The following is a 15493-nucleotide window of genomic DNA, read 5'->3' as shown; positions in this document are numbered from 1 at the left end:
TAAAAGATGAAGAATTCTAAATGATTTTAATAAGTTATACACACACACATATATATATATATATATATATATATATATATATATATATATATATATATATATATATATATATATATATATATATATATATATATATATATATATATATATATATATATATATATATATATATATATATATATATATATATATATAAATATATATATATACATATATATATATTTATATATATATATATATATATATATATATATATATATATATATATATATATATATATATATATATATATATATATATATATATATATATATATATATATATATATATATATATATATATATATATTATACTAATATAATCGTCAATGCACAGACAGATAGCTGGTTCAGTTAAATGTGTATCATACATTTATCTTTATAGTGTAAATGGATTTAAAAATTAGTGAGTCTAAAAATACTGCTTTCATTAAAAATTCATTCAATACACCAACATTTAATAAATAACGAAATTCAATTTTTCTATTAGTTTATCATAATACTCGTATGTACTCGTATATTGGGAATACTTCGTACTTTTATCACTGAATTCCTTTTCTTGTAATTCAAACTTAATGCTTGTGAATTTTTAAAATAATATACCAAATTATTTGTTATATTGACTGTAAACAATTTATGCACGTGGCCCTCATAAGCCACTATTTAAATTAAATATTGTCATGTATTTTCAACTTCTTTAATATTTTCCATAAGATAAATTTGAAACGGAATCTCAACAGCTCGTTTCTTTACTTCATTATATTCTTAATTATCAGTGATATGGTTTTTCTTTACGAGATTCAATACCTTAGAAAACATGAGTTATAATGCAGTTGAACATGAATATAAGAAAGCTCAAGGAAGCGGGACAATTTTTTCTTACAGGTCTTTCTTTTACAATCGGAACAATTTGGGATTTAACCCAGTTCTCTTCAAAAGAGGTTTAATTTTTATCCAAAATATTTTTTTCTATTATATCCAAGTTTGACTGTAAAACTATTGTAATTTAATAAATAAAAAAATCTGAAATAGATAGCCTATAATTTCATTTCATTTCATTGTCAAAAAGGCAAACCATCGTCATCCACATTTTTGAGCACAATAAATATATAGAATTGTAGATGAATATTATTTGAAGAGGAGTATAACATGATGGGGTTCGATCCCGCCACCCCCGGGAGAGATTTACAAAAATTTAATAAATTAAAAATATAATTAGCTATTTCCTTTTCACACTCGAAGGTTCTGCCCGACAATAGTTTACAAAAATTTTGTTTTAAAAAGGTCACGTTTTAATACCAACAATACAATATATCTATAATTATTTTACTGATGTAAATGAGTACTTGCTTAACAATTCTAAATTATCTATTAAAATTTTAGGCTCAAAATAATATGTTAAAATAATTATTAATAGAAATTTATTGATATTTATTGTGTTAAAATATATTTTAAATATACTTTAGTATTTTTTATAAATACTTAAGTTAACTTTAGTCATTATTGAGCTGTTTCAAGAATATATTTTTGGTATTTAAAATCTTTAATGAGAAAACTGTTTCTTTATGTATTTATTTTATTCAAATAATTTAAATAAAACAAACAACCATATTCAGATACAGCTCAATACATTTTAAACAGTATTATCATGTTATTTTGTTTTCGGGAGAATAAAGTGTTGATGGACTAGAAAAAATATCACTTTTGCATTCATCTGTAAATATTATTAGAAATATTATATAAAATACAATATTTCTTCATCAGCTAATAAATCCACTCCAAGTTTACCATAAATAAAACAATTGATATTCAGTTTTACGAATTATTTATTCTCTACTAAATTAAAATTTTACACACCTATTAAATTTCATTGAAAATGTATAAAATATATGATATTGTTTTCAGATCGATCAAAATATATATTGATGAGTGCAACGGTGATTATACGAAATTGATATTTCAATAGAATTATTAATATATGATATGATATATGTGAACATTTGCTCACGGTAGTGTTACGCATTATCGAAAGTAATATGTTATTAAATTATAAAAAAAGAAGAAAAAAAGGAAAAAAAAGCGAAATTAAACGAAAATCGTTAAACCGTTTCAGTTTCATTTGCCCCTGTAAATAATTCGATATGTGGAATGAAATAAATGTAAAATATTATTTGATGAAAAATAGATGACATCCAAATTTTAAAAAGCTGTTTATTTATACCTTTCTAATTCCCAATCCAACATATTATTCTGTTGTATTCACATAAAATATGTGAATACAACGTACACCCGTACTTTACGAAGTCTAAATATTATCTAGGTTTCAAGTATCGTAAAAGGAACACTGGTTATTATTTCAGGATAAATTTAACGCTTGAATCCTTTAAGGCTTCATATTTGTTAACAAAATCACAAGACCATTCATTTGAAAATTCTTTCATATCGTTTTCGAACGCTACCATGTCGTCTTTCTTCATATCCAAAATAAATTTACATCCTTCGACAATTACTAACCCGCCTTTTTCTAAAATTTTCCGCAGAGATGGTTTTATCTTTTTAATCAGATTATAACTGATGAATATTACTTGAAACTGACCTTGATTTTCTGACTTCTCTGGAAAATGTTCAAGTGCCGAAAATGAATGAAAGTATACTTTAGCAAAGTCTAGATTTAAAAATGTCGGATCATTCCGAAGTTTACACGATGAGATACTTTCTGTTGGATCGGAGAGCTTCGCATCCATCTCCGCGAGAGTGACCATACCCAAATTGTGTTCTTTGTCTGATTGAACGATGGCGGGATCGAATGGCTCGCGAAACTGCAACTCGTAAAATAATCTCATCAAATTTATTTCCGTTATATCAGTAGATCTCCTTAGAAATGTTAGAAATGTATGATTTATTAATATATGATATGATATATGTGAACATTTGCTCACGGTAGTGTTACGCATTATCGAAAGTAATATGTTATTAAATTATAAAAAAAGAAGAAAAAAAGGAAAAAAAAGCGAAATTAAACGAAAATCGTTAAACCGTTTCAGTTTCATTTGCCCCTGTAAATAATTCGATATGTGGAATGAAATAAATGTAAAATATTATTTGATGAAAAATAGGTGACATCCAAATTTTAAAAAGCTGTTTATTTATACCTTTCTAATTCCCAATCCAACATATTATTCTGTTGTATTCACATAAAATATGTGAATACAACGTACACCCGTACTATACGAAGTCTAAATATTATCTAGGTTTCAAGTATCGTAAAAGGAACACTGGTTATTATTTCAGGATAAATTTAACGCTTGAATCCTTTAAGGCTTCATATTTGTTAACAAAATCACAAGACCATTCATTTGAAAATTCTTTCATATCGTTTTCGAACGCTACCATGTCGTCTTTCTTCATATCCAAAATAAATTTACATCCTTCGACAATTACTAACCCGCCTTTTTCTAAAATTTTCCGCAGAGATGGTTTTATCTTTTTAATCAGATTATAACTGATGAATATTACTTGAAACTGACCTTGATTTTCTGACTTCTCTGGAAAATGTTCAAGTGCCGAAAATGAATGAAAGTATACTTTAGCAAAGTCTAGATTTAAAAATGTCGGATCATTCCGAAGTTTACACGATGAGATACTTTCTGTTGGATCGGAGAGCTTCGCATCCATCTCCGCGAGAGTGACCATACCCAAATTGTGTTCTTTGTCTGATTGAACGATGGCGGGATCGAATGGCTCGCGAAACTGCAACTCGTAAAATAATCTCATCAAATTTATTTCCGTTATATCAGTAGATCTCCTTAGAAATGTCCCGTTGCTCGTTTTCATCATACTCTTATCGACGCAATCGAGACCGTAAGCGATGTAAGGTCCCGTTACGATGTCCCCCAAGTAGCCTCGATGGCAGAATTGGTCGCCAGCCTTGAAGACGCCCGCTGCCAGGGAACAGTTCGGCCGACAGACCTCACTTTCCAGCCAGGTAAAGGCGACTCCGGTAGACCGGAAATGTTTGAACTCTTGAGAGCTCACGACAGCTCCGCCGAGATCACGAAGACGCATATTGTAATCCCAATCGAACACTCCGAAACGAGAATCGTATCTCACACCTAAAGCGTTGCGTAGTCTTCTATCCCATAGGTCGCAAATATCGAATAAATTGGTGTTGCCTGTCCTATAGAAATTAAACAAAATTTCAATGTAATCCCTTTCTCTGTATTTAACATTGCTAATGTTGACGAAGGGTATCTTACTCTTCATGAACTCGAGATCTGTTACCATTTTTGTCAAATTCTTCGAGAGGCATGTCAGATCTCGAGAGTGACTAGACCGCAGAAGACTGTTTCCGTAAACCTCCATGAAGAGCCTTGTCTTTTCTTCGAGTCCGAGGTATACGGAATCCATTAGTGCGATCGACAATAATAACAACTGCCGAGCAATAAGCTCTGGACACCCATCAATCACATGGATATGTATCGCTACTTCTCCGTGTCTATAAGCCTGCGATAATGTTTTTAAAATATGCCGGGCATCACATGCACCAATCACCATAACAGTAATGACATCACGTTTTTGGTCGTTTATAGAAATGAACTCTTCTTGCAAGTCTAACGCTGGACTTAACCCCCAAAACATTTTGAAGTAGAATTAAATACGATGTCAACAGAATTATAAGCACTTCCACGCACAATCAAGGTCGTAGTTAATATACTTCGCCCTCATCGCTCCCGTCAAAAATGTTTATCAACAAGTCAATCGTCGCTATGGTTACATGGACAACTCTTGTTTGATCCATAAATTGAGTGCCGACTAAATAAAATGGATAATACTATTATAATACACTTTGTGTTTTTTTTTAAATCAAATGACATGTTGATTATTAAAAAAATAAACACTTGCGTTAGACCAATTATTGAGTTTTATTTCATTTTACACGAATAGTTTCGAAAACTACAGATGTTTTCATAGACAGGTGATACAAAATGGATACAAAAACTTACTTAAACTTAACCTTAAACAACCAAACAAATTCCTTCATGACCATACAACCAGTTTGTTTTTGTAATCACTTGTCGATGAAAACATCTGTAGTTTTCAAAACTAGTCAAAATTTCAGCCAGAGATATCCCAGTAGAAGTTTTACTAGAAAATGCAGTTGATGTTTTTAATTTAAGCATATATGTATTCATATACATAAATGGCAAGATTTCTTTATTTCCACCTCAATAGACTTCTTCTCCTATGTTGAGATGTCAATTATAATAAAAACTTGACCTTTTTGGTGTATTCAAATTAACAAATTCCTTAATGGACCATACATACAATTAGATTGAAACATTTATCATGTTAATCTGAAAAGCCAAGAAGTTTCTTGGATTTGAAGAATCTGCCATAACTTAGAGAATAAATTAATCCAAACTACAACGATGTCATGATAAAAGAGGTAGTCGGTGTATACCTGTCTGTAGATTCCTCAAAAACTATGTCACACTTTTTACATTTACCCTTTCTGAACTTGTGCGTACAATCTTGTCTGTTAATTTGATAGAAAGTCGCGGATTCGTACTTAGTTACTCGAGTACATGTGTAAACCTTCAACTTCTTGTGCCAAAGTTTTCTCGACTTGGCATTCCCTGCCACAAAAAAGTAAAATAATATGACTCCTTGTAATGAGCCCAAAATGCAAAACAAATAAGCCATAATTATATTGTAAGATAGTATCCCAAATATCCAAATTAATCCAAACTGATAAAATAATATGAATACAGTTTTAATGCTTTGACTTGATTTTTTGTTTCTTTTAAAGTGCCTCTTGATCTTTGAACTGAAATAAACGGTAAAAACTATGTACATAAATAATACTGTATTACATAATACAATAAAAGAGATTGGAAGAAAAACAGTTAACCACCAACCAATTCCACTAGGGTAACAAAATTCGTAATTGAATTGATTGTTCTCAAATCGTTCTGAATAGCTATTAGTATTTACAAGAAACAAAACTGCTATAGGCAAAATGGGAAATATCCAACCGAAAATATTAGCTAATAAAATTCGAAGTCTGTCTGCTGAGGTAAAAGACTCAAAAACGTTGACAGTCATTTGGTAATAGATTAAAGCTACAACAAACATCCAACTAAACGTAGACAAAACTGAGTAGTGTAAAATTACACCAGATATAACGCAAAAAATTACGTCTTTTGAATTATAATTGATCGTGGATATAACTAAAAATGTAATTATCATTAACGCCATTGCAGCGGATAAATGTAACCACATTTTGTGAATCAAATCTTGTCTCCAACTTTTGAATAATATTCCAGTCAATCCAATGAAAAAAAGTCCAAATAATGATAATGTACTACCGACTAACGAAATAATTGTAAGTATGTAATAGTTATCCTTGCTAATATTTCTATTGTTATTTATAATAAGTTGTGCAAAATGTGTTAGATGATTACATCTGCACGTATCCAATCCGTCGGGTCCTGAAACACTTATTAACTCGCATCCTTCGGTGGACCATTTTCCAATGGGGCCTAAATCAAAGTCCCAGAAGGCACAAACCTTTTTTTCGTCTTCTTTACTCTCTCCCAAAGGTCGAAATTGAATATCGATGTATCCATCGTTTTCTAAATAAGTTTTGTTACCAACTTGTACACTTATCACTTGCGTGTTGACCAAATGGCTTATCTTATTTTCGGAGTTAAATAATCTGTCGTCCTGGAATATTACAAATGAAATCCTCGATCTTTCAACCGAGTTTTGTAATGAAGATATGTTTACAATAATACTATTGTTTTGTGAATCCTCAGAAATGAAATCTGGAAAGAAAAAAACAATTTTTTAATATTACTTATATTTGTATAAAGATGTATAATATTTATTGAGTTTTTTATAAGTACTGCTTACCAGGGGCCAAAACTTCAATATTTCGTGTGGATGATAACTTAATACCTGTTACTGGCTTTTCATTTGTGCTTTCAACGATCACTATACCTATATTTGATTCAAGTATTTCTATGTAGCTCTCATTCACTGGTAAAACAACCCTCATCATTAAAGATTCAAAGTTTTTTATCATCTGCGGTGGAATTACCGCATCAGTCCTTAGAGATAATATCCTGTTAACCATGGAAGCAACCACTTGAAGACTTGTAGAATTTACCGTGTCATTTAAAAAACTATCTACTTTGTCAACAGTTTCACGAATTTGTTCTTCCGGACCTTGAAATACAAATGTCTAATGTGATATATGTTACTTTTAATAAAATAAATGGTACTACGTATAACAGTGTGACATAAATAAATAATTAAAAATAATAATAAAAATTGAAAAATTGAAAAGAGAAATATTTGTGTTTTTATTATTTACGCAAATATTTCAATTTCATACTATTTCTGTGAGCTTAAGCGGCTCCTTATTAGAAATAGGTGGGTTTGAACCGAGAAACTCTGACTTAAGAGTCCGCGATACTTTAGAGAATTTGTTTAGCCTAGTTATGGCATTCGTTTGAAAATAGGCGAAACAATTGTAACAATATTAATTTTTATGTGTTTTTTAATAAAATACAACTTAGCAGACTCAAAAAAATGTGTGTTAAATTCATAAATTAATACATAAATTAAAATGGAATTCTAAAAATTAAACGCAAAATCGGTAAATAATAACTTTGTACCAAATTTAAAAAAATAGGTGATAGAAATCTTTATTTGGACCTTGATTGTGCCAGTGTTGATATCGCTCACACCTTTTAACAACGTCAAACATCAAAAAACTTAATTTTTCAGGAGATCGTTTCAAAAGTTTAAAAATATAATGAAACGTATTAAAAATTTATATCAAGCCACTTATTGAACTTTTTACTGTGCAACAGATCTTTTCAGGTAAAACCTGAATGTTTTTTCTCCATTTGAAAATATTTAATATATTTAAAAAAATAATTAAACAATACCTTTTCTGCAAAATGTAAAAACAACACTTTGTAGCGGGTAAACATTAAGTAAAAAATATGCCGCTTTTGCTGGAATATAGTACATTTTCTGGGCATATGTATATATATATATATATATATATATATATATATATATATATATATATATATATATATATATATATATATATATATATATATATATATATATATATATATATATATATATATATATATATATATATATATATATATATATATATATATATATATATATATATATATATATATATATATATATATATATATATATATACATATATATTTACATATTTAAACCTACCTACATAACGTTGACAATCCAGGAGATGCGTTATATTCCAAAAACTTCCATAGATGAAATCACCTTCACATCTATATCTTTTGCAATTTATCTCATCTGTTCTTTCTCCGCCTGTAATAATTAAAAAAACTAAATTACCAAGTAAGCTGACTTATGTTAATATCTCAACACAAAAAAACATTCTAGTTGAAAAATTATTTTGCTGATTTCTGGTGACGTTAATTCAAGTTAAAAAATTATCTAATCATATAAATTTCCGCTTACTCCAATGGGGCATGGGGCACTCCATCGTATTGACGCAGTGTTAGCTTGATCTTAAATTGCATTAGGCATCTACTGATGGTCTAAAATGTAGATTCCTACACTACCATAACAACAACAAATAAGTTTCAATGTCGATTAAAAAAAATTATTTAAATCTCTTGTTAAAAGAGCTACATAAATTGAATAATATTGTTCAAGTATTTCAACCTTCAAAAAAATATTCATTTTTAATTTATACGTTTAATGTTGAAATATTTTATACACATGTGAAAGATTTCAAGTACCAGAATTTCTTTAATTCGGTAGGGAATTTCATTTATATGAAAATAAATTTTAAAACACATGCACATAATAAAATACGTACTAATGAAATTTCATGTAAAAATGTTTTTTTATTCAAAGGAATAACCCGCAAAGCCACTACTTTTAGAGGCTTGTTTGCAGGTAGGATAGTAAGGACAGGGAAGGTGAATATGAAAAATACATATCAAACACCCAGACCAATTGAAAATAAATCTTTCTTGAATTTATTTTGCAGTTGGCGGGAATGGAACCCACGACGCCAGTTTTGCATTCGAACGTCAACCCAACTTTTAATGAAAATAAATAAATTTAATTTAATTTAATTTAATTTAATCGAATTGAAATTGAATTGAATTTAATTTAATTTCCCAAGGTGCCTTTCTTCTTCATACTATAAATATTAAAAGAAAATAATAGGGTTTTCAACAAAAAAGGTAGTTTTTTAATCTTATTTTATACATATCATACGTTATGAAAAACATACGTTAAGAATTTAAAGTAAAAGAAAAAAACTAAATTATTTATCGGGATTCCTAAAAAATAAACACAAACAGCATCAACAAAAAAAATCACTCATAGATAGCGATACAGTTTTATTTAATAGACTTATTTTTGTACATATGATTGAATTAAACGATAACTTACCTAATTTGATCCCTTCCATCGAATCAATAGATTCACAGTCAAGAATTTTTCTTTTAAAAATGACGTACGGTCGGAAGTATTCCATAAAAACATCAATTCCTCTAGTGACATGAATAAGTGCTTTTTTATAATACCCTCTTTTTAGTTGTAAGTCGACGGATTCTGAGAGTGCTTCAAAAATATCATCATCATATTCATGTGCTTCATATGAAAATGATGCTTCAGCATCATTTTCATAATCGCATAACCATATTACAAATGAAGAATGACGATTTTTCAAAACTTGACATAGCACTAAATTTAACGATACCATTACGGCAAACCCATTTATATATTGATTTTCATCCTTTATAAACAAAACTTTCTCCGGTAATTCGAAAGAATGGTTTCGCTTATTCACACACCAGTAATATTCATCTTCTTTGGGATAGAATTTTAATTCGTTGTCCCTATCCGGAATGAAAAATGATGGCATTTTATCTCTATTAAATAATGGAGAATCGTTCAAACACCAAATGTCGTCAAGAGGAACATCTTGGCTGAGTTTAAAAATCAGGCTGTTTTCACTAAAAGCATAATATGAAAAAAGTATTCATAAGTGGCAGAGTTTACTCAATATAAGTAATGTATTTTGTAAATTAATATTAAATTTTACAAAAATATTAACAAATAATTTAAATTATTATGTGTATATATATAAATATATAAATATATATATATATATATATATATATATATATATATATATATATATATATATATATATATATATATATATATATATATATATATATATATATATATATATATATATATATATATATATATATATATTTATAAATATACATATATTTATATATATATATATATATATATATATATATATATATATATATATATATATATATATATATATATATATATATATATATATATATATATATATATATATATATATATATATATATATATACTACTACTACTACTACTACTACTACCATCACGCCGTTGCCCCGCAGGGGTAGGCAGAGAGGATGGAACGCCACACTCTTCTGTCCTGACATACTCTCCTCGCCTCCTTCACATCCATACATCTAGTCATACATGCCCTCCGATTACGCAGACTTTTGACACCGCCAGATTTTAGGTTCTGATTGATCTGATCGTGCCAAGTCTTTTTCGGTCGTCCACGTTCTGTTTTCCCTCTCACATTCGCCACATATATTTTCTTAGTCATTCTCTCGCTATCCATTCGCTCCACATGTCCATACCACCGCAAAGAGCTCTTCCTAATCTATTCAATTATTCCTCGTTCAGCCTTACATTCCTTACATATATGAATATAACTTACTAACTAACAACAACTATCGATCACGCCGCTTCCCCACAATAGTAGACAGAGAGAATAGAACGCCATACCACCCTGTCTTTGCAGACATTCATACATACCCGCCGATTATTTCAACTCCTGACCCGACTGCATTCAAGAATTTGACATACCTTAGTCTTCTTCTGCTTCTTTTTTCAACTACATTCGCCACATAAATTTCTTTTACCGTTCTTCTGTCACTCATTCGTTCCTCATGCCAGACCATCTCAACACACCTTTCTTAATTTTATCGATAAAGCTTATCTCAGCTTTACATTCCTTTCTAATTTCACTATTCGAACATACATTGTTTTGCCGGACATTCTTCTGAGAGATTGCATTCAGTATACTTTCAGCCTTTTGCCAACTCCATGCTTTACTTCCATACATATATATATATATATATATATATATATATATATATATATATATATATATATATATATATATATATATATTATATATATATATATATATATATATATATATATATATATATATATATATATATATATATATATATATATATATATATAAATATATATATATATATATATATATATATATATATATATATATATATATATATATATATATTTATATATATATATATATATATATATATATATATATATATATATATATATATATATATATATATATATACATATATATATATATATATATATTTATATATATATATATATATATATATATATATATATATATATATATATATATATATATATATATATATATATATATATATGTATATATATACACATATATATATATATATATATAAATATATATATTTATATATATATATATATATATATATATATATATATATATATATATATATATATATATATATATATGTATTTATATATATATATATATATACATATAGAAATATAGAAAGATAATTAAAAAACGCTTTAAATGTTTTTTTTATTCATATAATAAAAATATTTCACTCACCGATTTGGCAATAACCTGATTTTATAAATAACAAAACATGAAACGATATGATATGGTGAACGATTGCTTCAACACTTGTGAAATAACATGATAATTTATATTAATCAATGTTTTACTTAGTAAATACCACTATTTCTTAAAATCTACTGTGACACGTATTTACCACAAAGTTACTGGCGAATCAATTGATTAAATTATTCATAAAAAGACGACATGTTTCGAGAACATCTATAGTTCTCGATACAGTCGTATTTACATTTATAAAACTAAAAAAATGACTGCAAGTGTTCAATTTTTTTATTTGAAAAATAAATTATGTGTTAGTCAAAAATAGTATTGCACTTTAAAAAAATCAATTAAGGGTAATCAAAATTTAATAAATTTGTCGAATGAAACTTATTTATATTCAAAGAACATTCATATGAAATATTTTTTAAAAAAATTAAATTTATAAAAAAAAATAAGAAACACTTGACCGCAAGTAGCATAACAAGTCCGTCAACTTTCAATCCTCCGTGGACTTACACTGATTGACTATCGAAGTGGTCTAATTGCAACTTAAAAAATAAAAATAAAAACATCTTTTCCATTAAAAAATTTAGTTTGTTCAAGAAATCTCAGTTGGTTATCTTGATATATGTTCATTTATGTATAATATAATACGGGTACGCCGAGTTAAAGAGACGACTGAAGGATAGAGTCGGGTGGAAACTGGCTATGAAACAAGCAAACCAATCATCACATACATTGTTTAACAGACCTAATTTGAATCCATTCAAATACTTAATTTTAAAAAATTAAGTTTTTTCCATATAACTGGGGATCGTGCATATATTTTTAATGCATGTGGAACCCTGACTGCTGTAATTCTCCTCTTCTCATTCACCATTCTTTCTTCGTTCTTTTTCCATTAAACTAATTATGTTATTTGCCCTATGTTCCTTCGCCGTACGCCTTCAGTATCGAATAAAATATAATCTCCTCTAAAGTCTAAATACCAGGCTCTGGAACACAGGACCTCACCATCCTTTCCTTCATATAATCAATCATCGCAGAGTTTGTGGTTTCGCATGAAAAATTTGATGCAGATAGGCGAAAATAAATACATTTATAAATTTATACCTTTGAGGTAACTTAAGTAAAAAAATTGAAATATTTAAAAATAAAAATAAATCTTACTCTCTCTTTACGAAATTTATTTCCGAATAAGGAGTATCTTTGGCATAGTCATCATCACTAGGAACCTCCAGAAACTCGCAATATCTTGGATATTTATCGCTACATTTGGCTGGCAGTTTTGTGGAAGACGTGGAATTCCATATGGCACACATGTAGGATTCGTTTGTATCGTTTATTTTTGGGATGAATTCTATCTGTCCGAACTTGTCACATGAAGAGCACCAATTTCTGTAAGGGCCACCCTCATACATTCTCAGCAAGTCAACCCATGAATCGAAATTTGGGTGACCATGCCTCCTTATTGACTCAATACTCGCTAAATTTCCACTGCATCCGATTTTCCTTTTACTGTACTTCTCAGGTGGTACCATTAAACATACAGTAGCGTGTTTACTATTATGTCTATGATAATTTGTTGTATGTTCTATATTCTCACAAATATATGACCCATGAACAAAATCTTGAAGATTATTCGTAACAATTACGAATAACGTTATTTTTATATAAAAATATATCAAATCCATTTTTGTAATGAGAATCTAAAATAAAATACATGTGTATAATTAAAATATTTTAAAATATTACATTGTAGCTTATATTTTTTATCTAATGCGGAATACAAATATTTTGAGAATTATTCCTGCAAAAACTGTTTTTTTTTACATATTTGGAAAAAATAATGGTATCTAAATAACAGATAACCTTTATTGTGCAGAAGTTTTGAGCATATTCAAATAATTGTAAGAATACAAATACTGGTTTCTTCTTCTGATGGATTAATAAGATCTAGTATTATATTTCTGTGATTTTTTTCAATTAATGTTAATAAAAAGAAAACATCCCTCGAGATACAAATCTAATATGGGCGTTCTTACAAAAAAATAAATATTAAAAATATTGTAAAAATAACTGAACAGGTTAAAACAAAAGATTAAAGTTTTGGCGTCCCGAAGAATGTGTTAATGATTCGAAAAGATATGAAGAAGATTGTTACGTTACTTCGCATGAGAGTCGCTAGATGTCGAACTTGCACACTAAAGGTTACTAAGGATATTGTTTATTTTCAATTAAGAAAAATGAAGTCATACTTATGGATGTTCAACATGGAGGGAATGGTGAATGTTGCAATCTCTGTAAATGCCCAAATAGTTTTTTTTTACATTTCCTTAAATTGCTTTGTCTCTGTAAGATATTAAATGTTAAATTAAAATTATACACAAATATTTTTACTTCGCAAACGTACTATTTAATGCAAATTTTTAATTTTCTAGTGCGTACAATTTTTTTTTTCTTCATGTATATATTTATTGAGTTTTTATTTATTTATAGATTTGGTGTTTAATTTGCAGAACTCCATTTTAATTTATATATTAAATGTTAAAATCAAACACTGATTTTTTGAGCCTTTTTTTTATTGTTTAAAAACACATAAAAATAAATTTTACTACCATTGTTTCCACTAGTTATGGCATTTTCAAACGAATGTGAAGATTAAATGGACTGATGGTCCATATACAGCTATACAATTCTAGGTACCTAAGTAATAGTTGTAATATGTGCAGTAATAATTTTGTGTTTTTCAACAATAAAATACAACTTAGTAGACTTAAAATCTGTGTTTGATTTTAACATTTAATATGTAAATTAAAATGGAGTTCTACAAATTAAACATTTGGTTAAATGTAATTAAATAGGTACTAAATAAAATAACATATCCCAGAAATATTATACCAAAATAAGTTTTTGTAAATACACCTTATTATCACAATTTGATAAAAATCAAATGAATTTCATAAATAAATAGAAAAAATTTCAAAATACATTAACGTATTGCAAATAAAGTTCTACAAAAAGCCTGCAAATATTGGTAGCGCTAACTTTTACAAGCATTATTTTTAATGGCATTCTAATAAAACACTCATTTTCTTGACTCCATTTCACATTTTTTCGAATAATGTAAGTAAAATAAATCATGTCAAGTTATATTTCAAAACATATTTTAATAGATAAATCATACTTAACATGAATGTTAACTTACCTGAACAAAAAACTCCGAGTTACAACAAACGATCACATTTTCAAAACCATTTTACCTTCAATGACCAAAAGTATCGCTGTTTCTACAACAGTCGTTTCCTTTCGCGTTATCCGGTATGAAAGATAAGATATGGTTATATATTTTTATAAGATTAAAAGAGTAAAAAAACATACACATATGTACAGCTAGGACTTGCTCTAGTCGGGATATACATAGTTTTAATACCATGTTTTATAGTTATAGTTCATACATTTAGTTATAGAGATAATTTTACGGTCACAAATTTAACAAATTTTTATAATCTTATGAATATTCATATTTGAGACTTGAGTTTTGACAGTTGTGTTTGTCAGTTCATATATTACATAGCTCCAATAATTTTGTCATATTTTG

At 27.8% G+C, this 15493-nt stretch overlaps 2 protein-coding genes across 2 annotated transcripts; both read right to left on the bottom strand.

Annotated features, from left to right (window-relative positions):
- Positions 1-1181: 1181 nt before the first annotated feature.
- Positions 1182-4796, bottom strand: Dnaaf3 (Dynein axonemal assembly factor 3). Its single transcript, XM_088272693.1, has one exon. The coding sequence runs from the start codon at positions 4674-4676 to the stop codon at positions 3321-3323; it is 1356 nt and encodes a 451-aa protein (XP_088128819.1). The 5' UTR covers positions 4677-4796; the 3' UTR covers positions 1182-3320.
- A 155-nt stretch (positions 4797-4951) lies between these two features.
- LOC148301814 (adhesion G protein-coupled receptor G6-like) lies at positions 4952-15201 on the bottom strand. Its single transcript, XM_088272692.1, has 7 exons — positions 15101-15201; positions 14151-14244; positions 13063-13601; positions 9531-10096; positions 8319-8429; positions 6954-7268; positions 4952-6865 (listed from the first exon to the last, which is right to left on the bottom strand). Exons 3-7 carry the CDS (start codon positions 13584-13586, stop codon positions 5460-5462), a joined length of 2922 nt encoding a protein of 973 aa, XP_088128818.1. The 5' UTR covers positions 13587-13601; positions 14151-14244; positions 15101-15201; the 3' UTR covers positions 4952-5459.
- Between the last annotated feature and the right edge of the window lie 292 nt (positions 15202-15493).

Source organism: Brachycentrus maculatus, unplaced genomic scaffold (genome assembly GCF_059751285.1).
Source record: "Brachycentrus maculatus isolate JH-2025_06_01 unplaced genomic scaffold, ASM5975128v1 h1tg000514l, whole genome shotgun sequence".
Taxonomy (NCBI): Eukaryota; Metazoa; Arthropoda; class Insecta; order Trichoptera; family Brachycentridae; genus Brachycentrus; species Brachycentrus maculatus.
Note: the sequence above shows the minus strand (reverse complement) of the source record. Positions and strands in the feature narration are given on the sequence as shown.